The sequence below is a fragment of the Pyrus communis genome, chromosome 9, assembly GCF_041283825.1.
Source record: "Pyrus communis isolate YQ-2024b chromosome 9, ASM4128382v1, whole genome shotgun sequence".
NCBI lineage: Eukaryota > Viridiplantae > Streptophyta > Magnoliopsida > Rosales > Rosaceae > Pyrus > Pyrus communis.
Window position 1 is genome coordinate 23,527,679 of NC_142573.1, and position 23,640 is coordinate 23,551,318.

Consider the following 23,640-nt stretch of genomic DNA (forward strand, 5'->3'; position numbering starts at 1 on the left):
GATATCGAAGAGACGTTTGTCGACAAGGGTAAAAGAACAGTACCACCACTTGCTATTAAGAAATCCCTATATACGTCGACCTTCATCTCTTATGGCAAGGCAGGCTTGAAGAAAATGCCCAACTCTTCCTCACCTCTGAGGGCGCACTCCCAGCAAAGCCTCTCGAAATACTCAATTTTTTCTTCTTCCCCAAAGAAGATACCAGATACCTGTAGTACAGATGAGCCAGGAGGAAACGGTAGATCGAAGCATGTGGAGACAAGCACAATAAATACATGTGCCGATTCATTCACCGCTTCTTCAAAAGCAAAGGTATCTCATATCATCAAGGGCGAAAGCAAAGGTATATCATATCATGCTTTTTCCCTATCTTTTCCTTTGCCCTTGTTCTCACCTGCCAGGATAAGGACAGAGAAAGCAATATGCCGGAACCTCCACTCAAACTTGCGCTGCCACCAAGAAGTGATGGTCCATTCAAATGCAAGGTTTGCATTCAACTCCTGCATCAGAGGACAAATACTACAAGAGAAGATGCCAAACCTGCATAAGGAAATACCACTTCTGCAAAGGGAGAAAGTAAGGCAAGTGAAAATGATACATCGAAGCATGTGGAGACAAGCACAACAAATATATGTGCTGATTCATTCGCTGCTTCTTTGAAAGCAAAGGTATCTCATATCATGCTTTTTCCTTGTCTTTTCCTTTGTCCTTGTTCTTACTCGCATGGCAAAGTGAAAGAAGCAATCAGCCGACACTTGGAGTCAGTCTTCCGATCTGGAACCGACTGCCTGGAATCTATTCCCTGGTTGCTTACCTAGCGTTGCTCTCGAGTAGTCATCTTCAATGGTTGATACACTTCTAGAGAAGGGACCACTTCTGCAAATGGGAGCAAGTAAGGCAAGTGAAAATGATACATTGAGGCATGTGGAGACAAGCAACAACTGCATTAGGGGTGGGTTCAAAAAACCGAAAACCGAAAAAAACCGAAAACCGAACCGGACCGAGACCGAAAAAAACCGAACCGAAAAAAAAACCGAACCGAAATTGTCAAACCGAACCGAACCGAATCTGACCGGTTCGGTTTCGGTTTTTGAGGCTCGGAAACCGAACCGAACCGAACCGAACCGATATATATATATATATAATTTTTTTGAATATTTATAAATAGTTTAGTCATACAATCATAACAAAACAGAACCTGTTGCCAAGTTGGTTTCAGTGAAACTTTACAAGCATGGAGGCATGGGTTCGAACCCTCATGCCTCCAGGATTTGTGAGATTTTTTTTAATTTTTTAATCTTTTTAACAAAACAACCCTAACCCTCCTCCTCCTTATTTTTCATTCCGCCTAGCCTATTAATATGAATGTGAACTTTTATATTTCCTTTTTTTTTTTAATAATTTTGGAGGGAGAAAGAAAAAAAAAAAAAAAAAAAAAAAAAAAAAACCGAAAAAAACCGAAACCGAACCGAAAAAAACCGAACCGAAAAAAAAACCGAACCGAAAAAAACCGAAAAAAATTTGAACCGAACCGAACCGAACCGAAATTTCGGTTCGGTTTCGGTTTTGAGAAAAAACCGAACCGAAAAAAACCGAACCCAGCCCTAAACTGCATATGCTGAGCTATCCTCTAACCCTCTTCAATACGAATTGGAGAGATTGAACAAAGAAACAGATAAAAGGAGTAAGCTCAGACCTTCGGAGGAGACCAAAAGAATCCTGCTGCCCAGTTCAAGAGTAGCACAAAGGAAAATCAACGATTGGAGGAAATCAGAAAATCTTCCAGTCAAACTCAAGATCAAGCCTCGATGTCCCTTGAAGAAATCTCCAGCCTAGTTCAAGGTTAAGCCTGTGGAAAATCAACGATTGGGGGAAATCAGAAAATTTTCCAGTCGAACTCAAGATCAAGCCTCGATGGCCCTTGAAGAAATTTCCAGCCCAATTCAAGATCAAGCCCCGACGGCCCTTGGGTTGACATCTACATTAAGGGACTTCAAAACGCATCTTCTACACGTGACAAGCACATGTCTACGACGCGCCTTGAAGTGGGGGCATTTGTGGACATCGAAATTTCGGTGAAGTGAATGTTGACCAATAATTAAAATTTCAACGCTCACGTGTCACATAAATTTTACATGTAGCGTGTGACTCAACGAAAAATTGAAATAAATTGGAAAAGTCATCAAATAGGACACGTGTCATTACCTGGCAGAAATGATTTATTTCATCTGATTATTTAAATCCAAAAATCAAGTTTTGGAATTCTATAAATAGGAAGCCAAGGTATTCATTTTGGAGGAAGGAGAAAGAAAGGAAGAAAGAAAGAAAGAAGGGAATTTACATCACACCAAAACCTTGAAGCCTCGAAACTCTAAAGCTCTCAAGAAAATCCCGAAGGATCAAGAAAACACTCTTCGTTCTTCGTCAAATCCTCCTTCAAAGGTCAAGCCCCAACGGCCCTTGAAAAACTTCCACCGACTCAAGATCAAGCCCCGACGACCCCTTGAAGGAAGTGTTCATCATCCGTTCATCCTAAGATCAAGCCCCAACGACCCTTTGGATCAACAACCTCAACAAATCCACACATCCAATCGTTCTTCAAGATTCAGCCCAAAAGCCCTTGAAGATCCGCTCATCCATCAACCTTCAAGATCAAGCCCAAAAGCCCTTGAAGAAATCCATACATCCAATTGTTCTTCAAGATCAAGCCCAAAAGCCCTCGAAGATCCGTTCATCAACTGTTCATCCCTAGATCAAAGCCCCGACGACCCTTTGGATCAACAGCTCATCCACAAATCTTCACACTACGAAGATAGAATCAGAGGATCAAATTACAAAGAGATTGTAACCCCAAAATCATTAAACACAAAATATATTTTGTACACGTATTCTTGTTTCTTGTTTCAGGAATTTTTCGTGTTTACAGAAATATCGGTACTTAAATCCAAACGTATAACAATTTGACCAAAACAAAGTAAATCCAATTGTATGGCAATGTCTAAATTCCTAAACTAAGAAATTAATTATAAAACAAACATGCGCGTTTAAGCACGTTCACCACGGATCCTCCTAGCGAGCTGAACGTCCTTTGGCATTATGGTAACTCTTTTGGCATGAATGGCGCAAAGGTTGGTGTCCTCAAACAGTCCAACCAAATAAGCCTCCGCAGCTTCCTGGAGAGCAAGAATAGCATGGCTCTGGAACCTGAGGTCCGTCTTGTAGTCCTGTGCGAGTTCACGAACAAGGCGTTGGAATGGCAGCTTGCGGATCAGAAGCTCAGTGCTCTTCTGGTACTTTCGAATTTCACTGTAAGTTAACATAAAATTGAATTAGCACACGATTCAGGTAACAAAATTCAAGAACATTCGCATACCAAAATTCAGGAACACGGTGCAGATAACGAAATTCAAAGAACATTACGATACATATAATAAAATTCAAGAATTGCATTCAGAAGATTGAACTGAATTGATTTGAAAACATACCGAAGAGCAACGGTTCCAGGGCGGTAGCGGTGAGGCTTCTTAACTCCTCCGGTTGTAGGTGTTGATTTCCTTGCAGCCTATACAAAATTAAAACAATTAGCAACTTAGATGAAATAAACCGGGAAAAATCGCTTGCAATTATAATTATAATTTTCTAGACATTAGAAACCCTAACGAAACGCACCTTGAAGGCAAGTGACTTCCTCGGAGCCTTACCGCCGGTGGATTTGCGAGCAGTTTGCTTCGTACGAGCCATTTCTTCACTATAAAAGACGCAAAAGAATTTGAAAATCAGAGTGACGAAGAACCGATCAGAAAGAAACACAAAGATTGCGAACTCAAACAAATTGGAAGATAACAAACTCGAACCTTTCGAGAGGGGAGAAACTAAGATTTTGATATTCACACTTCGTCAAGTCGCGAATGAGATAGAAGGAGGGAATGAGAAAACGGTTATTTATAGTGGTAGAGGCGGTTGAAAACGTGGGCTACAAGTCTTCGACAATAACTAGGGTTTGGAGGGGGATTTTAATTTCAGAAATATCTTAATCCTCGTGATTTGTCTCTGATTGGTTGAATTGCTGATTCGCGGATTGCCAACGTAAATTATTTGTGTTTCTTTTGTGAGAGAATTTGTGAGGGATTCGTGATTAGGAAAGCTTAACAAATAAAAGAGATAAAACAGGAAAAAAAAAAAGAAAAAAAAGAAAAAAAAAGAACTGGAAGTAACGAAAAGAAAACTGTCATGAACCCAGAAATCCACGTCGAGCACTAGAAATTATGAGAAGAAGATAAATCTTTCTTCTATTTTCGGTAAAAAAAGTTTATCAATTTTTTTTCACTTTATTTGTTTTCTAGTGACTTTAACATTTAATTTTGCAATCACCTACCTATGGTTTTGGTTATCAGGCCCTCCCTCAGTCACTCACTACGAATGAATTTGGACGTGGAGACGAGGGCACTACTGGAAACAAAAAAAAAAAAAAAAAAAAAAAAACTTACGAGATGAACAAGAATTGACCCCTAAAACTAACAGTCGTCACAAATATATAAAGTGACGGAAGTTTGTCAGTAAAAAATAGTCGTGTTAATGCCGTTGGAAATACTTTTTTCCAACGACGAGAAACTTCCGTCAGTTAAATAGCTTTTCCCTGTCGACTATTGTACGACAATCCGGATAGCAAAGTTGCGTTGACTATTAAAATTTTCATTTTCATTGATGAGATGAAAACCATCTTCTTTAATGATATAAAGGAATGATAGAAAGATAATAAGTGGTCTTCTATAATTGATGATATTGTTAAAATTTGAACTATGGTAAATTGGGAGATTACCGTTGTTACTGAAACCTTGACCAAGTCCACCCTGAGTCAAGTGTGTCATATTCAATCGGGCAATTTTCCCATACAACTTAAGCACATTGTTCTTGGAACTTGATTGCTATTGCCTTCTCCAAATAGTACTATGTTAAAGCGTTCAACATGATTGCTACTGCCTTCACCGAATGACACTTTGTTAAGTCATTGAACGTGATTGGAATCTCCTTCACTGATGATACTATGTTTGAGAGTTGAATTTGTTAAACATAATAATTGGATCTTAGTCGCGCTAAATGATCTTGTCTTTGCATTGAACTCATTAAATTTTGCCTTACACGTTAACGATCCACCGTTGTTGTAGTTGGCTTTGCCTTCAGGTAGGAATGCAACTAAGGCAGTTTGACCATCAGAAATTGACAAGTTGTTTCACATAATATTATCATAAGAATAAGATGGTTTAAAAGCAAACAATGACCAAAAGCTAAATTTCAAAAACATATAAGATGAAAATTGACATGGTTATATTCGTTTCACCAACTTCGTAATATGGTGCATATCCATACCCAAAAAATTATGGAACTTACCCAACCATGGTGGTTCCTCCGTTCATGTTTCTAGCGAACACTGAAGCCGAGTTTGTCTTCTTGCTTCTAATTGTTTTCGAATATTGACCGTAACAAATGATATTATTTACACTAAGGGGATGGAAGAGTGGCATAAGCCTCACAATTGGTTAACAATAATGCGGTTCAAATTCACCTTTGGCGAGAATTGAACCTAAGATCTGTTACTTACAAATGAAGAAAAATACTACTAAACCGTAATACTAAGTCCTGAGGTATACCAAGCTTTTAACTAGAAGATATTCACGCTCTTTTATCTTCTCAAATTCAATACTAAATCCCAAGGTATACCAAGTTTTTAACTAGAAGATATTCGCGCTCTTTTATCTTCTCAAATTCAAGGGTCGACCCGTCTGTATTGATCACGTGTTCCATGTCTATTTAAGTTCATTAATCAAACTGTTCCTAAAAAAATATGTAAAACTTAAAATATAAGGCCCAATACATCAGCCCAATAAAACAGTACAGTACAGGCTATTTTTCATTTCTATAAACCACCTGCAGAGGGAGTGATAAAGAAAGGGAAAGAGGTGTTACTGGGGTTTTCTTGTTCAAGAGGAAAGCAGAAGGAGGAGACGACGAACTTCGATCATGGCACCTCAAGATCCAAACGCCCCAAGCGGAAGCGGCTCCGGCAAGCGCAATGAGGATTCCGTTAAAGTCCCCGCAACGGATCCCAAGAAGAAGGACGATAAGAAGGATGAGGATTTGGTAAGCAAATCCAGGGGTTAGGGTTCCGTTCACTGCCTGTTTGGTTCTCCAGAAAATTTATTAAGCTGAAGTTCCCGCACTAGAAATTCTCTACTAGCATTGATATTTAGGGTTCGTTCATGTCTATTTGTATCAAAGCCTGTATTGGAATATAAAATTCGAGTATTTTTTTACTTAATCCAAGTCGTTTTTAATTTATTTGTTTCTTGATTAGTCCAAGAGTTCCCATGTGTTCGACTGTTAAATTGATTAACAAGGTTGTTTACTATTTAGTATTCAATGAAAATTTGCTTCTTTAATTGAGCTGCATTGGATTTCCGTGCAGTCTGAGGAGGATTTGGAGTTGAAGAACCAATTAGAGTTGTACGTCGAGAGGGTTCAGGATACTGATCCTGGTGTGCAGAAGAATGCTCTAGAGAGTATGAGGTAGACCCTTTTTGTCCTCTTAAAAGTTAGTATTAGACCATCAAGCAAAGTGGTTTGTAATGTAATTAGCTTATAAGGAACCCTTCACTGTCTATGGCACTATGGGTAATCGCATTCTATGCCACCCCTTTTCCCCTCCGATAACCACTGTCTTTGTGAATTATATTCTATACTTTCTCACAAGTCCCAATTTTTATTGAGCTGTTTTTGAGGGAATAGAAAAAATGTGTGGAAATAGCGTGGAAGAATATTTATGAAATTCGAAGGGAAAAAATTACTTGATATTCTCAAAGGGAGCCAAGTATAAAACAATATACACTTTTACAGTGAACTGAATTCCTTGATGCTTTATCCGCTATCTTTTAAGTTATAGCTACAGGGCCGTTGAACGAAAAAAAAACACTATCTTTGAGCCCTTTATATTTATGATTATTTGTTGTTATGGCAAAGAAACAAAGGTAAAGAGGGGTTGACTTTTGGGTATTCTATTTTTCCTCCTAGTGAATCTGTAAAGAGACATTGGTAGTCAGCACTCAGCAGTAAATATGGCACTATAAAGATCCAAAAGGGTCTTCAGTGGGAAATTGTTTTATCTATGCTTCATTGTTGCTGAACCTAGAGTTTCTAGAAAACATAAAATTATGGAAAGCAGAGGTTTTCTAACTCTGACCAATGCTGTTATGGCTATGATGTGTGTGTATGATTATTATGTTATAAATGCAATTTACACCTGAAAGCTTTTGCAATCTTTGGTCAGTGTAGAAAGTGATTGATGTGTTATATTCATTTTTTACTTTTACATAGCAGTTACTACGCTCCATACCTGGAGTGGAAGTATTAATTTTTTCTTATATAGTTTTATCCCATAGGGTGTGACCTGACATCACATAAAATTTCATCTCATAGGCAGGAAATCCGTACCTCAACTAGCTCCATGACTTCAGTTCCAAAGCCATTAAAGTATCTTCGCCCACATTATGGAACTCTAAAAGCTTACTATGAAACAATGGCAGAATCAGAGTTGAAGGTATAATTATTAGTTTCTCATAGAATAGGTGTAGTTCATCTTTTGTACCCCGCCGACTTTAATGTTGTTCACTGTAGTGTAATTAATCTACCTTCTTGTACTTGCAGAATTACCTAGCAGATATATTGTCTGTTTTGGCACTGACCATGTCAGCTGAGGGAGAACGGGTATGCCAGTATACTTATTTTAGGATTTCTGTTCAATTATTCTTCTTATTGGTTGGTTGTATTTATTAATACTATTATACTTGTTCATTTTAGTTCTGGTTCACCTTCCTTGTGATATTCAGAATAAATGTGTTCATCTTGTCTATATGTCCACCACTTTCAGGAAAGCTTGAAGTACAGGTTGTTGGGTTCAGATGGTGATATTGGTTCATGGGGCCATGAATATGTCAGGTCAGACTAATCTAGTTTAGAACTTTCCTCTAGGGAAGTTTTGTGGTATTATAGTATCATAATTCCCAATATGTTTAGGTTTTTTTTTGGGGTTTTAAAGGTTCCTTGGGATTAGTGTCTGAATTTGTGTTCAGAAGTGGCATAAGATAAATTTTTTGTTCACTACTGGTTGACTTTCTTGTTTGTAATCAGGAACTTAGCTGGAGAAATTGCTCAGGAATTTGCTAAGCGACAGGTTTTATGTCTATCCTGTATATATGATGTAATAACATTTTTATTTAAAAGTTACTGTAGCTAGTAATACATGGTTGCAGTGCTTAATATAGCTAAAGCACACAAATTGCATGGTTATTTGTTCCTTAGCCATATCTTCTTTTACTTATCTATTCTTGGTATCATTAAATTTGTTTCTGGAGATGTGTCGATAAATAAGTGAGACAAGACCTTTAATGCTTCATGTCATTGTTTATGGTCTCATTATAAAAATTTATTCTAAATTTTACTTTGTTATTCTCGTTACAGAGTGAAGAGGCCCCAATTGAAGAATTAATGGAACTAGTACAGCAAATTGTTGCTTTTCACATGAAGGTAATATTCGTAACATGTTTGCGCTTTGAATTTTTTTCCTTCTTGCTAGGGTAGACAATCAAGTTACACATAAATCCTTGATAGTTTGAAAATGCCCCCTGAAGATGGGTAGATGATGTAAAGCCAAATCAGGCTCCTCTTCGTTTGTGTATTAAGTAGAGTTTTAGCTTGTATTAAGATATTATCTGTCTCATTGCAAACAAAAGCATGGAAATATATTATAAATATGTTCTAAGAATTACTTAAATTCAGCAATATTTCATCATTCAGCTTAAAGTGGATAATAAGACATTGTCCACAAAGTTTCAAAAGCCGAACTCCTCATGTTGATGCACTTCAAGCCATTTAATTTAATTGAATGGGAAATTTCCATCTGGAAGATGGACAGAAAATCCAAATCTGTAAGCAGTAGACGATGTTAAATAGGAAAACTGTGTTGGTTTTGTTTCTAATTATTTGTTCTGCATTGCAGCACAATGCTGAACCCGAAGCTGTTGACCTTTTAATGGAGGTAAAATCTATTAATTAATTATTCAATATTCTTTGCCTGTGAAGCCATTTGTACTTTCCCTTTCTTCTTGGGCCTGATAATTTGACCAATGACCAGGTTGAAGACCTTGATCTGTTAATTGAGCATGTTGATAAAACAAATTTTAAGAGAACTTGTCTCTACCTCACCAGTTCAGCAAGGTAAGCGGATGAAGTTAAGAAATTTCTCTTTGCATGTGACACTCTTATGGGGCAAAAAGTGGCATAGTTTCTCATGACTATTCAGAAGTCTGATTTAAGTTGTTAACTGAAATTTAGAGTCTAGCTTGGGTCTCTATGCCCTGGAACTAATCTGTCAACTTTCGAAATTTGATCCCATTGCTTTTTCTCTATTGTTTCCTATTATTAATTGCCAATAATTCCTTTTCTAGTGCACTACCATAAAACGTTGAGATTTAAAAGTTTCAGTTGGGGCATTTGGGAATAAAAATAATATGCCTTTTTTTTTTGTCCTTATAGTCAGAGAATATCGTGCATCAGTTGCTTTTATAGACTCGTGAGACTCTTCATTTCATATCTTTGTATGACATTAACAAAAAAAAAAAAAAAAAAAAAAAATCTTTGTATGACATATGTTTAGTGGCTGCCAGGTGCCATTGTATTATTTGTTCTTTCATTCTCCTTGACTGTAGTGCTGACTTTTTTCTTCTTATCTTAACGTATTGCAGATACCTTCCTGGACCAGATGATGTACTAGTTTTGGATATTGCATATACGATATATATGAAATTTGAAGAATATCCAAATGCTCTTCAGATTGCACTGTTCCTTGATAACATGCAGGTTTGTGCTATGCAACAGTTTTGATATTTTTTGAGCCATGTATTTATAAATTATAGTTGAGCATGCAACATTTCAAATTCTTAAGGGTTTCAGAGAAGATTATTTTTTTGTGAAATGAGAACTTTGCAGTATGTATATGTTTGCACATGTAATTACCTGTCTCTGGTCTTTTCATATTTCTAATTATTTGGTATTAACAATCATGAGTGTATGCATGCAGAATATAAAGAACGTCTTTACATCATGTGATGATCTGCTTTGTAAAAAGCAATTTTGTTACATCCTTGCTCGACATGTAAGTGTTGAATTTTCCTTAGTTTTCATTTCCTTCTCTACTAAAATACTACTCTCACCACATTTTTTGTACCACATTTTGTACTACCTCTCTAATAGAGGTGGGACCCACTTGTATTGGTGGGCCCTACCTCTATTAGAGATGTCGTACAAATGTGGTATGAAAAATGTGGTAAGTGTAGCATTACTGTCTTCTTTATATGAAGGAATGCATGCTTTTGTTCCTTGTTAAAACATTCTAAGTAATGTTCTGAAATAGAGTTATATACCCTTCTGATGATACATTCATGGCTAAATTTAGCTTGATTCCTTGACAATAAGAGCGAACTGTGATGGGTTTGTTCTGGGTGGGGCAGTGTGTCCTCTTGTTCCTTATTGTTTCTCTCTCTTTGGCTTGTTATCATAAGATAAGTGGGGGCATGATATTCATTAGCCTTGGAAGTATTTTGTGCACTTTTCCTGAAAAGGTATCATTGGACAGTAATGTTGTATGGTATATTTTTTATGCGTGTTTTCTTAATCATACTAATTTTAATCACATTTATAATTCATGCAGGGTATTAGTTTTGAGCTTGATGATGAGATGGTTGCGGAGGATGATGACAGAGAAGCATTGCAGGATATTATCAACAATACTAAGCTAAGTGAAGGTTATCTTACTCTTGCTCGTGACATTGAGGTCATGGAGGCTAAAACTCCAGAGGACATTTACAAGGTTTGAACTTTTGATTATTTGTAATGCTTGATCTAGAATGATATGCATATCTAAAATACTTGTGGGAATAATCTGTGTTTCTGTGGCATGTGTAGTGAAAATAAATGCAATATAACTGTGTTTTATTCATTGCGGTTGTGTAATTTATTAAAGTTGCTTCTTTGTTATCCTTCTTATCCCTTCTCTGATAATTATACTGTCTTGGAACTTTTAATTAGGCACACTTACTTGATGGCCGGGCAAGTGCTGGTGCTAGTGTTGATTCAGCAAGACAGAACTTGGCTGCAACATTTGTTAACGCTTTTGTAAATGCTGGATTTGGTCAGGTAAAAATTTTCACACTTGATATATCTGCTAAAAAGTTGTCGATTTGCGGAGCTGATTGACATGCGTTCTTTGATACTTCGTTTTGGTGCAGGATAAGTTGATGACAGTCCCATCAGATGCCTCAAGTGGAGGCTCTTCAGGAAACTGGCTTTTCAAGAATAAAGAGCATGGGAAGACCAGTGCTGCAGCAAGTTTGGTATGCATGACTTTATTGCCTTGCTCATTTCATCATCTTATTTTAAACTGCATTTTACATTCTTCCTTGTTATTCTTCTTGACAGGGTATGATTTTATTGTGGGATGTTGACTCTGGACTTGCTCAAATTGACAAGTACTTTCACAGCAAGGATACCCATGTTATTGCTGGTGCATTGTTAGGGGTTGGGATTGTCAATTGCAGTATCAAGAATGATTGTGATCCTGTGGGTACCTCAATCTTTTCATCTACGGAATACAACCTTAGAAATGTATCTCTGAATCTTAATTCCTTCTACAGGCGCTGGCACTTCTTGGTGAGTACATTGATAAAGAGGATCCATTTATCCGGATTGGTGCTATAATGGGCCTTGGGATTGCATACGCTGGTGCTCAGAATGAGCAGGTAAAGTGTCTTAGCCTTTCCTGTTGATACATCTGGCAGGCCACGGAAAATTTTCCATTGAAATGGACCAACTCTATGTATCATTCTTGGTTCAAGAATCAAATGAGAGGAGTCTGTCAAACCTTCTTTAATCACTACTGTCCTTGGATTTGTAACATGTGTTGATCTGATCATTAAAGGTTTTTTTTTTTTTGTTGGAGGGGGCAGTGGGCAATGCATGCAGGAGGAGTTTGTTAGTTTGGTTAGAGTGTGGATTGATCTGTTGTTGAATGTTAATTTCCACTTAAAGCTAACTTATCCTTCTTTTTTCAGATACGTAGTAAGCTGACTCCTATACTTAATGATGCAAAAGCCCCCCTTGACGTGGTCACATTTACTGCAATCTCATTGGGGTTGGTATACGTTGGTTCCTGCAATGAAGAGGTTGCGCAGGCAATCATATTTGCACTAATGGACCGAAGTGACTCGGAGTTGGGGGAGCCCCTTGCTCGGTTGATTCCCCTCAGCCTTGGACTTCTGTACCTTGGGAAGCAGGTAAAATCATGCTGAACTTCCTGGAATTCATTGTTTATTCTTTCTGCATTTTATAAAATCATGTTCTTTTCTTTCCTACTTGATTTTAGTTTCGTTTGATGTTTGTTGTGTAGTTTAAGCTTGTTTTGTTAAAGTCATTGTGCCCAAAGAAGCTCATTACAATGTTGAACGCAATAGTTCATGATTCTAATGGTTTTTGGAATTTACTTTCTCACAGGAAAGCGTGGAGGCCACTGCCGAAGTTTCAAAGACATTTAATGAAAAAATAAGAAAGCATTGCGATATGACTTTGCTTTCTTGTGCTTATGCAGGAACAGGCAATGTTCTTAAGGTAATATTTTAAGGCTACTAAAATCTCATTTGATTCTGCCACATGTATGAAGTTGGGAACTCCTTTCTCATGCAGGTCCAAAACCTTCTCGGTCATTGTTCACACCATCTTGAGAAAAATGAAACTCACCAGGGACCCGCTGTTCTTGGAATTGCTATGATATCAATGGCTGAAGAATTGGGAGTTGAAATGGCGATTCGTTCGTTAGAGCATCTTTTACAATACGGAGAACAAAATATCCGTCGGGCAGTTCCGTTGGCACTTGGTCTCCTGTGCATATCAAATCCAAAGGTAATAATCTGGTTACATCCATTGTGATAGTCAAACGCCTTTAAAAGTAAAACTTTTACTTCCAATGCTTGCTCAACTGCCCTTGAAATCTAACCATTCATGTATCGAGAGTTGGAATAGACATGGAACAGTGATTTTTGAAATACTTATCTTTACTAGTGATTCTAAATTGGGAAGTTAAGTTACTTGGGTTATAGTTGCCTTTTTCACTGTTCTATTTGGGTGTTTCCTCCAGGTCAATGTTATGGACACATTGAGCAGGCTTAGCCACGATACAGATTCAGAAGTAGCAATGGTAACATATTACAGCATTCAATATCTCCATTGTTGGCACATATTTCATAGCGAGTCTAATATTCCATTTGGATTCTTCAGGCTGCAGTGATTTCATTAGGTTTGCTAGGCGCGGGAACCAACAACGCTAGAATAGCTGGCATGCTTCGCAATCTTTCAAGTTATTACTACAAAGATGCGAGCCTTCTTTTCTGTGTAATACATCTTGAGTCCTATCTTTTTGTTCTTTCGTTTTCCTTTTGAGTTTTCCAGTCTGCAGTTATATAATATCTTCGGCCACTGTCTGCAGGTGCGAATTGCTCAAGGTCTTGTACATTTGGGAAAGGGTTTGTTAACTCTAAATCCATACCATTCTGATCGCTTCTTGCTATCACCGTGAGTAACCTTGTGGCTGCAAATACACTCGTCATTTCTACTTCTGACAGAATGGTGCTTGGTGGCTTAGTCTAACATCTATAAACTATCTTTCTACTTACAGAACGGCACTTGCTGGAATTATTACCTTGCTGCATGCATGTCTTGATATGAAAGCCATCATTCTGGGGAAATATCATTACATTCTCTACTTTATTGTTTTGGCAATGCAGGTTGGTGTTTGATCACTTTCTTCTTTATATGCAGCTTTCTCCGGTTATTAAATCTGGTCTTTCTCACGTTATATTGGTAATTACTTTTCTTGTGCTAGCCGAGAATGCTGTTGACCGTGGATGAGAATCTCAAACCACTGTCCGTCCCTGTTCGAGTGGGACAAGCTGTTGATGTGGTTGGCCAGGCTGGTCGTCCCAAAACGATCACTGGTTTCCAGACCCACTCGACACCCGTTCTTCTCGCTGCGGGTGATAGAGCGGAGCTGGCTACTGAAAAGTATGTGATTTTTCTCCGAGGTGTTTACGCTTCACTAACTTGCTGTTGTACCGCTCTAACACACTGACAACTGGTTTTTTACACAGGTACATCCCCCTGTCCCCGATCTTGGAAGGGTTCGTGATCCTGAAAGAGAATCCAGACTACAGGGAAGATAACTAGTTAATTCAGTCCAGTCCACCCAACAAACTGTATGGAGAGTTTGTAATCTTTGACGAATGCTCTATTTTTCATGGAAGCATTCAGTGACCGTTGATTTTGTAACATGGTTCTTTATTATTTTGAGTTTTAATTACTCATATACCCTTCAGCGACCGATCAATTACGGTTATACCATTGATTTGCTCTGCTCTCCTCCTCGTTCAGACCTTACAACATTTGTTTCTCTTCCCAGAACGCATTAAATAAGTAAACAATACATCGTTCTCCCCTTGAAAAAAAAACATTACTTGTTTCTCACGGGCCTTATCTGATCAAGGATTTTGATGAGGGGGCTTCTGTTGCTACTTGCCGCTCCCAAATTCTCAATCTGTTGAAGGCAGTAATGAAAATTCCCCTCCCTATACTTTTAACGAAACGACGGCAACGATGACCATGGTGAACACACTCGGAAGTTATAATCATTTGAGAATCGAGACTAGATATCCAAAAGTTGCAGTGCAGCTCAAGTGAGATGATCATGAAATTATAATCATTTGAGGCTGGATATTGAAAAGTAGGGTATCTTTTAGAAGGCACATTCTGTCTCCTTATCTGGAGCCGAATCGAATCCATGCAATTACTAATTAACATATGAAGTTATCAACAAAAGAAAACCATGTCTTCAGGTTGTCCGGGGCACAATTCAGTGAACATTCGGATTTGGACGCCGTTGAATTCTATCTGCACTAAAGTATCGGTCCACTGATCAATCCCCAGCTGTGGAACCTGATTAAGCTCGCCGCTTTTGCTCATCTTCATCGTCATCAGAGTCACCACTCTCACGAAACCGTGGGTTTTTCTCCTGTTGCAGCAAATAAAAAATTAAAGCGCCCGTCTTTCCTTCTTTATACTTTTTTGTTTCAATAATGAATGTACAATTGCCCCATGTTGCCATTCCAATGAAAAAGAGGAAACAGGAACATCAATGAACATGTGAAATGGCACTCTCAGTCATAGAGACGATACTACATTGCATGGCAAACATGTTGGCAATTCCAAATACCATATAAATTAAGAGGATTCAAAACGAATTGGGACGTGAGTCGTAGAAATTACTGGTCTAGATTCGTGATCAGTGTTCTTCCGCGATTCAGAATCCGAGTTTCTCTTCGAGTTGTCATATGAGTGGCGGTCATCATCGCGGTGCCGCTTCCGAGGATAATCTGCTTTGGCAAACAAGTTTCAAATTAAATCAGTTGTTCAAAGAAGCGTTAACAAAAACGGCCGAAACGATTGTACAAATCTAGTACACAAATCATAGGAATATTTTTATTAATAGATACCTCTACCAGGCCGCTGAGTACCCCCATGATTCGGACCTCCACCATGTCTACCATCTGAACGATTTAAAACTCAAAAGCGTTAAGAGAGTAACTAAACTCTACTTTACACCACCATAGCAAACAGTTATATTATGTATCTCAACAGGCTCGCTACTAATGCTTGTAGTCTCTTCAGATAGTTGCATTCAATCCTGATGTAATGCATGAAGGTCCAGGTTCTATTTGTGGCCGTGAGACACAGATCAGTAGTTTTCCACCAACCCCCAAACAACACCCCCCCCCCCCCCCCAAAAAAAAAAAAATCCCACCTAAGTTATGTTTTGCAATATGAATCCAATGTCTATATTAAGTTTTTCTTCGAATTTGCTGGCTATTCAAATTTTCCAAATATGACACCAAAATGCTAGAGAAATGAGATGTATTTCAATAATTGAGTGACTTTTCGATCATGGGTTCACTAGTGAATAGGCGATAATTGAGTGACTTCGGAATCATTAAAGTGGCTATGCCCAGACTATTCTAATAAGTAGTGGTCGGAGAGAACCTGGGTGCCTTCCCTATTCCTACAGGTCACAACACAATGAAAAAGGTGTTTGACCTAAAATGGCTTCTACAAGACATTTCAGTTTATAAAGCTAAGAAATTTTCCCTCAGGTTAGGTCCACTCTCCATCTGGAGGATGCTTGACTGCATCATTTCAGGTTAGGTCTTTTGCTAAGGTAAGGTTGTGCACCTGCAATCAACCTACTCAAAAATCCTAATGGAATCACATAAGCAAAGACAACCGATCCAGCAAAAACTCTAAATCTCTTGAACTATATAAGTAGTTTAAAGCTAGAAACAGATCAAACAGTTTCAAGTAACTTACAGTGAGGTTGCATGACTGGAGGGAAAGATCCCAATGATCCAGTTCCATAATCAACAAGTGATCTTTGAGCTTCCAACTCTTTTTGAACTAACTTACCATACCCACCTCTACGTGTAACATATTAAGGAAACAAAAGAGAAACGTTTTCTTCATCACGTATCCAATAATGTAGATTAAATATCCATCACGAGCTTATTTTTGTGAAAGTGCTCTACTTTTTAAATAGAAAATGCTTACAATAAAAAAAAGTGAACAGAAACACCACAAGTCAATTTCAGAGCAACTACTCAGACTGAATTTCAAATAAAATTTAAGCTGCAAAGACCTAATCACTTTACATCTTCTTCCTGCAACTCTAATTAATTGGGATCACTAGATTAAACATGTACTTGGGTGGCAAATAACAATATGTAGATAAGCTTTTCAACTAATAAAATAAGAAAACAGCTGCTAGAGAATACATAAAGATAAAAAAAAAAAATAAAATAAAATAAAATAAAATAAAAAAGGAAACAAAAGGCAAAGGGAAAAAAAGGTATAAACTTGATGTCCATCCACAAAAGAATAGTGAAACAAAAAGTAAATCAGAATAGACATTCGTGAGCTAGAACTGGAGATGGATTGGTCACGTTAAAAAGTTGCTAATTTGGAAAAGTTAAAGATGAAATGGGTCTGTAAATTATGGCAGCATAGTAGTGTCATAAAGTACACATTGATGAACTAATATCCATCGCATTGATAATCTAAAATTAAGTAGGTACAGGTTCACAGGAAAGCAAAGCCTAGAAGAATTTATCCAGACAATAATTAGTCTCCAAGTAGAACATACAGCACCTTACATTTTTAAATCATTTACAACATGCTCAACCTACCAATCCTTAAAATTCTCAAGAAACAGAAACCATGATAGCAAAAGAACTTAAATAGAAATTGAATGCAAAGGCAGCCACATATATAAGTTTAGCTTGGATAATCTATCTAGATTTGCAAGAAAAATAAAAGCTCGGGCCCCAATTTTAATCCCAAGGGAACGAGCAACATTATAATTATAAACCATACTGAAGAAAGCTTTACCGGACATTCCAAACTAAAAGAAAAGGATATCAGGATCATAATCAGTACGATATTCATCACGCACCTGCAAAACAGAGAAGATAAAATCAAAACAATCCGAATGGTACATTTTTCCCATGACAAGGAGGCAGAGTAGAGTAATCAACCTGTCCACCACTTCGCCCACGACCCCATTGCCTTCCCTCTTGAAATCCCCAGTCGAAATCCACACGAATAGGGCGATCATCAAGAATAGTCCCGCTTATATATTTGACAGCATCCTCAGTATCCTCTCGAGAATAGTATCTGTAAATAAATTTTTCGGATTAGGCACCTAACACATATCTTGACAAACTATTTCCCTTCAAGACATCAACAATACAAAGAAGAAGGCGACTTACAAAACAAAACAAAAACCACAAGGCGTCTTTGTATTCTTATCCAAGCCCATAATTATCTTCTTAATTTCTCCGGCGCGAGAGAAGAGCTCATAAACTTGCTCTTCTGTCGTATAGAAGGACATATTCCCAATGTAAACAGTGGTTGATGCCAGGAGGGCTTGTTCAAATTCCTCCTGTGAACCGGGAAACCGTCTGTCCCGGTACTGCGAAAGCTTCGATTGCTCCTAACAAAATTACAAAGGATAATAAGCGGGTATGCTATCTTCATCAATCTTTGACAAACTAAAAGCGCCAGATTTGAAGTCCAACAAATGAGAGGGAGCGGAGTTAATAAATTTACCTTAAACAAGGAAGCCATGGCCGTGTGTAACCGAGGGCTAATCAGTCAGGTAAAATTGAAGAAACAAATTGCAGAAATTTTATCAAACTGCACTAAATAAGAGAATATATGAGTTTAATTTCAATAAAAAAATTATTGAGAAAAAAAATAATGTGTGATAAAATCATTAGAGGAACGGCAGGTATTAGTTGATTAAAGCAACTATAAACCCTAATATTTTAGGTCCGAAGGGAGAGAGAGTACCTGGAACAGGAAGACGAAGAGGAAGCGGTAGCTTTGGCCACCCTTCTCTTTCAACTTTATTCACCTTCGGGTGGATTCCCAAATTCCCCAACGGGTCCGGGTCGGCAGTTTTTTGTTTTTTCGTTAATAATATTTTGCTTTTTATCTTTTTCAATTTCACCTATTCAAAAAATATATATATAAATGTAAGGCCTAAGTTATTTAGATTCTTAGGTTTAATTCTTGATAAAAACGAATTTATAATACATTATTGCTAATTTATTGTGAAACTAGCTTTGTTTGTACCATACTTGACCAATCCCGAAACTACTAAACACCGATCAACAGCATACTGTCAAGGACACACAAGACCTTTCCTCCAACCAGGAGGCCAATCACAACACGACACATGTCGGTATCAAAAGCCAATCACAGCGCGACACGTGTCGATATCAGAGGCCAATCACAACACGACACGTGTCAATGTATTTGTGTAAACCCTACTAATGAGAATTCCTCTACTCCATGGACATAGTCAATCTGGGTGAACCACGTACATCTTGTGTTATTTGCTTCCCTGTCTTTATTCATTTAAATACTTATCCACATTAATGACCAGAGCAACCTAGCAAAAGTCACAAACTTCACACTTTCTGTTGTACCAAAATCCTCGCCGATTTTGTGCATCAACATTTGGCGCCGTCTGTGGGAATCACACTTATTCCTACTCTCTCTAGTTTTGTCAAGCTAGTTTTCACCATTCGTACGCATTCTTTCGACCAGGCACCCCTCTCCAACATGGGGAGTGAATGGAGCCACAGCACGCATAACGACATCACCCTCACACTTAGTGCGAAGCAACGAAAGAATGAACGAAAAAAGTTTGCTCTTCAGGCTAAAGTCGATGAGCTAGAGGCTCATAACAACAAGATAGCGATAAAGAATGAGATCCTCCAAGAGCAGTATGAGAAGCTCTTCAGGATGCTTCATGAAGCTAGGCATACTCAAACACACGAACTCATCGTCCCTGAGGAAGTCAACCACCACCTAGGTGTCCCCCAACACGAGGGATCACTTGTCTTGAACATGGATATCCCTAAGGGGGAGCGAGTTACTCATCAAGGTGTTGATCAACATGAGACATCTATCGACCCAGCTGCTTCGACCCGAAGTATGAGAAGTGGAGCAAGGCACCTTCTTACAGAAATAGTAGAAGGATCAAAAGCCTTTTATCACGACTGTCGGGATTTCCTGAGGCAACGTCAAGAGAACCCCATCCACATAAGCTCGAAGGTCAATAACCCAAGGGTTTCTGAAAGATTCAGTCATCTCTCATGCCCCAAGCCAACTGCCAATCTAGGGAATGAGTGACATGTCCTAGAGGAATATGAAGGTACAGGGGACTCGGGGACGTTTCGACAGGCTCGCCCTAGAAGTCAGTACGGTGAGTCCAAAGAAAAATCTCATGCCCTTGATCAAGCTTTCCTACTTCCAAGAGGAGAAGGAGACTTACGGAAGAAAGATCCAGCAGTACCTGACTCCACTCAGGACCTCCTTGTCCTACAACTCCTTGAGGAAGTAAACAAGTTGAAGGCCGAACATCAGGCCGAAATACCTGACTGGAACCAACCTAGGTCTGGCCCTCTTACAAGGAGGATCCTCGACACCCCCTCCAAGCAAAGACAAAGCAGAAACTTGGCTTACAGCTCTACACTGGAAGGGAGGACCCGATTGAACACCTTGACCTCTTTGAGTCCACCATGGCATATCGGATGCACACCAACGAAGAACGATATCTTCTCTTCCCCTCTACCTTCTCTGGTGGAGCTCTGAATTGGTATTGTCGTCTTCCACCTAAGACAGTAGACTCATTTGAGGAACTGAGGAAACTGTTCATCTCTCAACACATCTTCCAGACAGATCGCTTACATTCCGCAGATGACTTGTACACTATTCGCCAGAAGCCGGATAAGCCACTACGAAAGTATGTCGGCCGCTTCAGCCATAAGTATTCTCGCTGCGCTGAGGCAGATGACAAGACCGCCCTCAAAGCCTTCACGGCAGACCTACGTGATTGTTTCTTCAAGTACATGATCAATGCCAACACTTGGAAGATTTACTCTGAGGTGATGGCACAGGCTTACAACCACGCCTTCGCCAAAACAAGGACATACCAAGGGAACCCTCATAGGGTTAACCCCTATCAACAAGTGGGAAATGGAAGTCAAGTTCTACCAAGTAAGGAGATCTTGGCCATTCAGACACCCATTGCATCATCTCCTGCCTCATTTAGCTACTCGCTCAGTCACCAAACGTATTTATCTCTTGGTAAGAGGAAGAATTTTTACTCTCAGCAAGCTTATTATAACAAAAGGGATGAAAGTTCGTATCAAGACAACCAGGGATGAACGTATCGTTGACTATTATGACTATAGGGCCAATCCTCATTTTTTTCAAAGTGGAGGACTGAGTACTGAAGGAAATGCTATTATAAGAAGACATACACATTACAAATGTTTTGACTCTCAACCACTTGAGATCTTTTGTCACATAAGCCATTCGGCAAATATTTAAAGAAGAGGGAATTCATACAACTTATTCTGAGTCTTTTGCATTCCTAGCACTAAAACACTTGGTCTACGCTGACCTACCCCTATACTCCAACTCAGAGCTTCAACATGCGTACTTTGACACAAAGTATGTGATACTAAGTGTTACAACCAACATGGTTCACATATCGAAAGCATGGATTCCTTCATGCATAGCAAAACATTCATAAGCATCACTCATGTCAATAAACATGAACATCATACATTCCAACACATTCATACATAAACACCATACATTCCAACACATCCATACATAAGCCAAATGTGCTTCGAAAGGGTTCAACATACTTTGTGTCAAACACTTGCTACAATGTGCCTCGACACCTCGCCCTTATTCTCACCAACCAAGTGATGAAATGTGAAGAAAGAACTCATCTTCATGTCACCAACGAGGTGATGAAATGTACAATCTGTACTCTCCTTCATGCCATCAACCAGGTGATAAAATGTACAACCTGTACTCTAATATCATTTGGCAACTTGCCACTCATGCCACTTACCAGGTGAAGAAGGAACTTATTTTCATGCCACCAAACAGGTGATGAAATGTACAACTCGTACTCTCATTCATGCCACCAACCAGGTGATGAAATGTACAATCCGTACTCTAATATCATTTGGCAACTTGTCACTCATGTTGGTGTGTCACCAACCAGGTGGTGAAATATGATGAAAGGTGATAAAGGAACTCACATTCGTACCATTAACCAAGTGATGAAAGCAACTCACCATTCATTCCACCAACCAGAAGACGAGTGGTATAACTTGTACATATGAACTCCTAGCATTCATAAATAATAAAAAACCCTCAAGCTTTACAACTCAACTAGGGGAGCACTTATGCCTAACAAGAGTTATAGTCACCAACAAAGTCTTATTGCAAGCCAACAACGGCTTCAGTGCATGGTATACGAAGATCAAGCTCTTCAGCCCTCTTACATCTACTTCAGACATTTCTCCTCTGTAACAATGCAAACACTACAGCTCGTAAAAAGCTTCACACACTCTTGATCAAGACTGTTCTAAGCAAATTCAATTTATATGGTTCATCCAAACCTTCAACTACTACAAGGTGTGGCTTGCATCACAATCTCTTGCTCAATAGTGTGGAAGCAAAATTTGTATATGTTGTCTCTCTTCCACAAAATTTGTATATGTTGTCTCTCCCACATTTTCAAATTTCTAATTTCCACCCCCCCCCCCCCAAAAAAAAAGAAAGGAAATTGGGAAATTCAACAACTTCAACAAGTGATGGGCAACAACAATTCTCAAAAGCTTCACACACTCTTGATCAAGATAGTGTGAAGCAAAATCAATTCATGGTACCAAACAAAACTTCAACCTCAAGGCTTCACCTACAAAGTTTTAATACAAAAGCTTCACCACAAGAGCTTTAACAAATGGAGGGCAACAACAAATATCAAAAGCCTCACACTCTTGATCAAGATAGTGTGAAGCAAAATCAATTCATGGTGCCCAACAAAGCTTCAACCTTAAAGCTTCACCCACAAAGTTTCAACACAAAAGTTTCACCACAAGAGCTTTAATAAATGGAGGGCAACAACATATGTCAAAAGCCTCACACACTCTTGATCAAGATAGTGTGAAGCAAAATCAATTTATGGTGCCCAACAAAGCTTCAACACAAAAATTTCACCTACAAAGCTTCAACACAAAAGCTTCACCTACAAAGCCTCAACACAAAAGCTTATTCATGGTGCCTAACAAAGCTTCAACCTCAAAGCTTCACCCACAAAGTTTCAACACAAAAGCTTCACCACAAGAGCTTTAACAAATGAAGAGTAACTACAATTCTCAAAAGCTTTACACACTCTTGATCAAGATAGTGTGAAACAAAATAAGTTATGGTGCCCAACAAAGCTTCAATACAAAAGTTTCAACACAAAAGCTTCAACACAAAAGCTTCACCTACAAAGCTTCAACACAAAAGCTTCACCTACAAAGCCTCAACACAAAAACTTCACCTACAAAGTTTCACCTACAAGCTTCAACACAAAACCTTCAATAGCAAAGCTTCAATACAAAAGTTTCAACACAAAAGCTTCACCCATTAAAAAAAAAAAAAAAGAAAAAAAAAAAAAAAAAAAAAAAAAAAAAAAAGAAATGAGCCTAGGCCTCCCCTTCTTTGGGCCTAACAACTTTCATACCACATGTATATGAAGGAGGAATTTTGGGCAACCACTTAGAAAGGAAAATGGTGAAGTTTTGTTTGGAAAATTGCCTACTAGCAAGACACCTCCCTCGTCAACTTTCTCAACCGGAGACTTGGGGGAGTCCTACCATATACCACTACACCTTGGTACTCAGAAATTTCGCGACTACTCAGTGCCTTGGATTTTTCAAGTCCCCAACCGAGAAGTTTTCCTCACTCAAGAAATTAAGGGAGCACTACTTCAACCTACAGGGTCCACCTACGAAGTTTCAACATGCAAACTTCAACAAAATAAAAAATCCAGGCTCGGCATCATTGCTCTAATTGAAG

General features: G+C 38.6%; 3 protein-coding genes across 4 annotated transcripts; 1 reads left to right on the forward strand and 2 right to left on the reverse strand.

Moving 5' to 3' along the window:
- Positions 1–2,925: 2,925 nt before the first annotated feature.
- On the reverse strand, positions 2,926–3,897 carry LOC137741044 (histone H3.3-like). Its single transcript, XM_068480851.2, has 4 exons — positions 3,855–3,897; positions 3,670–3,748; positions 3,486–3,562; positions 2,926–3,306 (listed from the first exon to the last, which is right to left on the reverse strand). The coding sequence occupies exons 2-4, from the start codon at positions 3,739–3,741 to the stop codon at positions 3,045–3,047; spliced, it is 411 nt and encodes a 136-aa protein (XP_068336952.1). The 5' UTR covers positions 3,742–3,748; positions 3,855–3,897; the 3' UTR covers positions 2,926–3,044.
- Positions 3,898–5,888: 1,991 nt separating this feature from the next.
- LOC137738801 (26S proteasome non-ATPase regulatory subunit 2 homolog A) lies at positions 5,889–14,510 on the forward strand. Its single transcript, XM_068478273.2, has 25 exons — positions 5,889–6,138; positions 6,464–6,564; positions 7,471–7,591; positions 7,699–7,758; positions 7,922–7,989; positions 8,182–8,224; positions 8,512–8,577; positions 9,050–9,088; positions 9,185–9,267; positions 9,795–9,909; positions 10,130–10,204; positions 10,760–10,918; positions 11,137–11,244; positions 11,337–11,441; positions 11,527–11,667; positions 11,742–11,846; positions 12,159–12,380; positions 12,598–12,711; positions 12,787–13,002; positions 13,238–13,297; positions 13,378–13,491; positions 13,586–13,671; positions 13,775–13,883; positions 13,982–14,160; positions 14,247–14,510. The coding sequence occupies exons 1-25, from the start codon at positions 6,019–6,021 to the stop codon at positions 14,320–14,322; spliced, it is 2,685 nt and encodes an 894-aa protein (XP_068334374.1). The 5' UTR covers positions 5,889–6,018; the 3' UTR covers positions 14,323–14,510.
- Positions 14,511–14,834: 324 nt separating this feature from the next.
- LOC137738802 (nuclear cap-binding protein subunit 2) lies at positions 14,835–18,669 on the reverse strand. 2 transcript variants are annotated; one of them, XM_068478274.2, is made up of 9 exons: positions 18,550–18,669; positions 18,307–18,393; positions 17,967–18,190; positions 17,733–17,871; positions 17,617–17,650; positions 16,513–16,623; positions 15,645–15,698; positions 15,418–15,527; positions 14,835–15,163 (listed from the first exon to the last, which is right to left on the reverse strand). In XM_068478274.2, the coding sequence occupies exons 2-9, from the start codon at positions 18,322–18,324 to the stop codon at positions 15,092–15,094; spliced, it is 762 nt and encodes a 253-aa protein (XP_068334375.1). In that variant the 5' UTR covers positions 18,325–18,393; positions 18,550–18,669; the 3' UTR covers positions 14,835–15,091. The 2 variants fall into 2 exon arrangements, with proteins under 2 accessions (XP_068334375.1, XP_068334378.1); XM_068478277.2 differs by having other exon boundaries at positions 15,418–15,524; positions 18,550–18,662.
- Between the last annotated feature and the right edge of the window lie 4,971 nt (positions 18,670–23,640).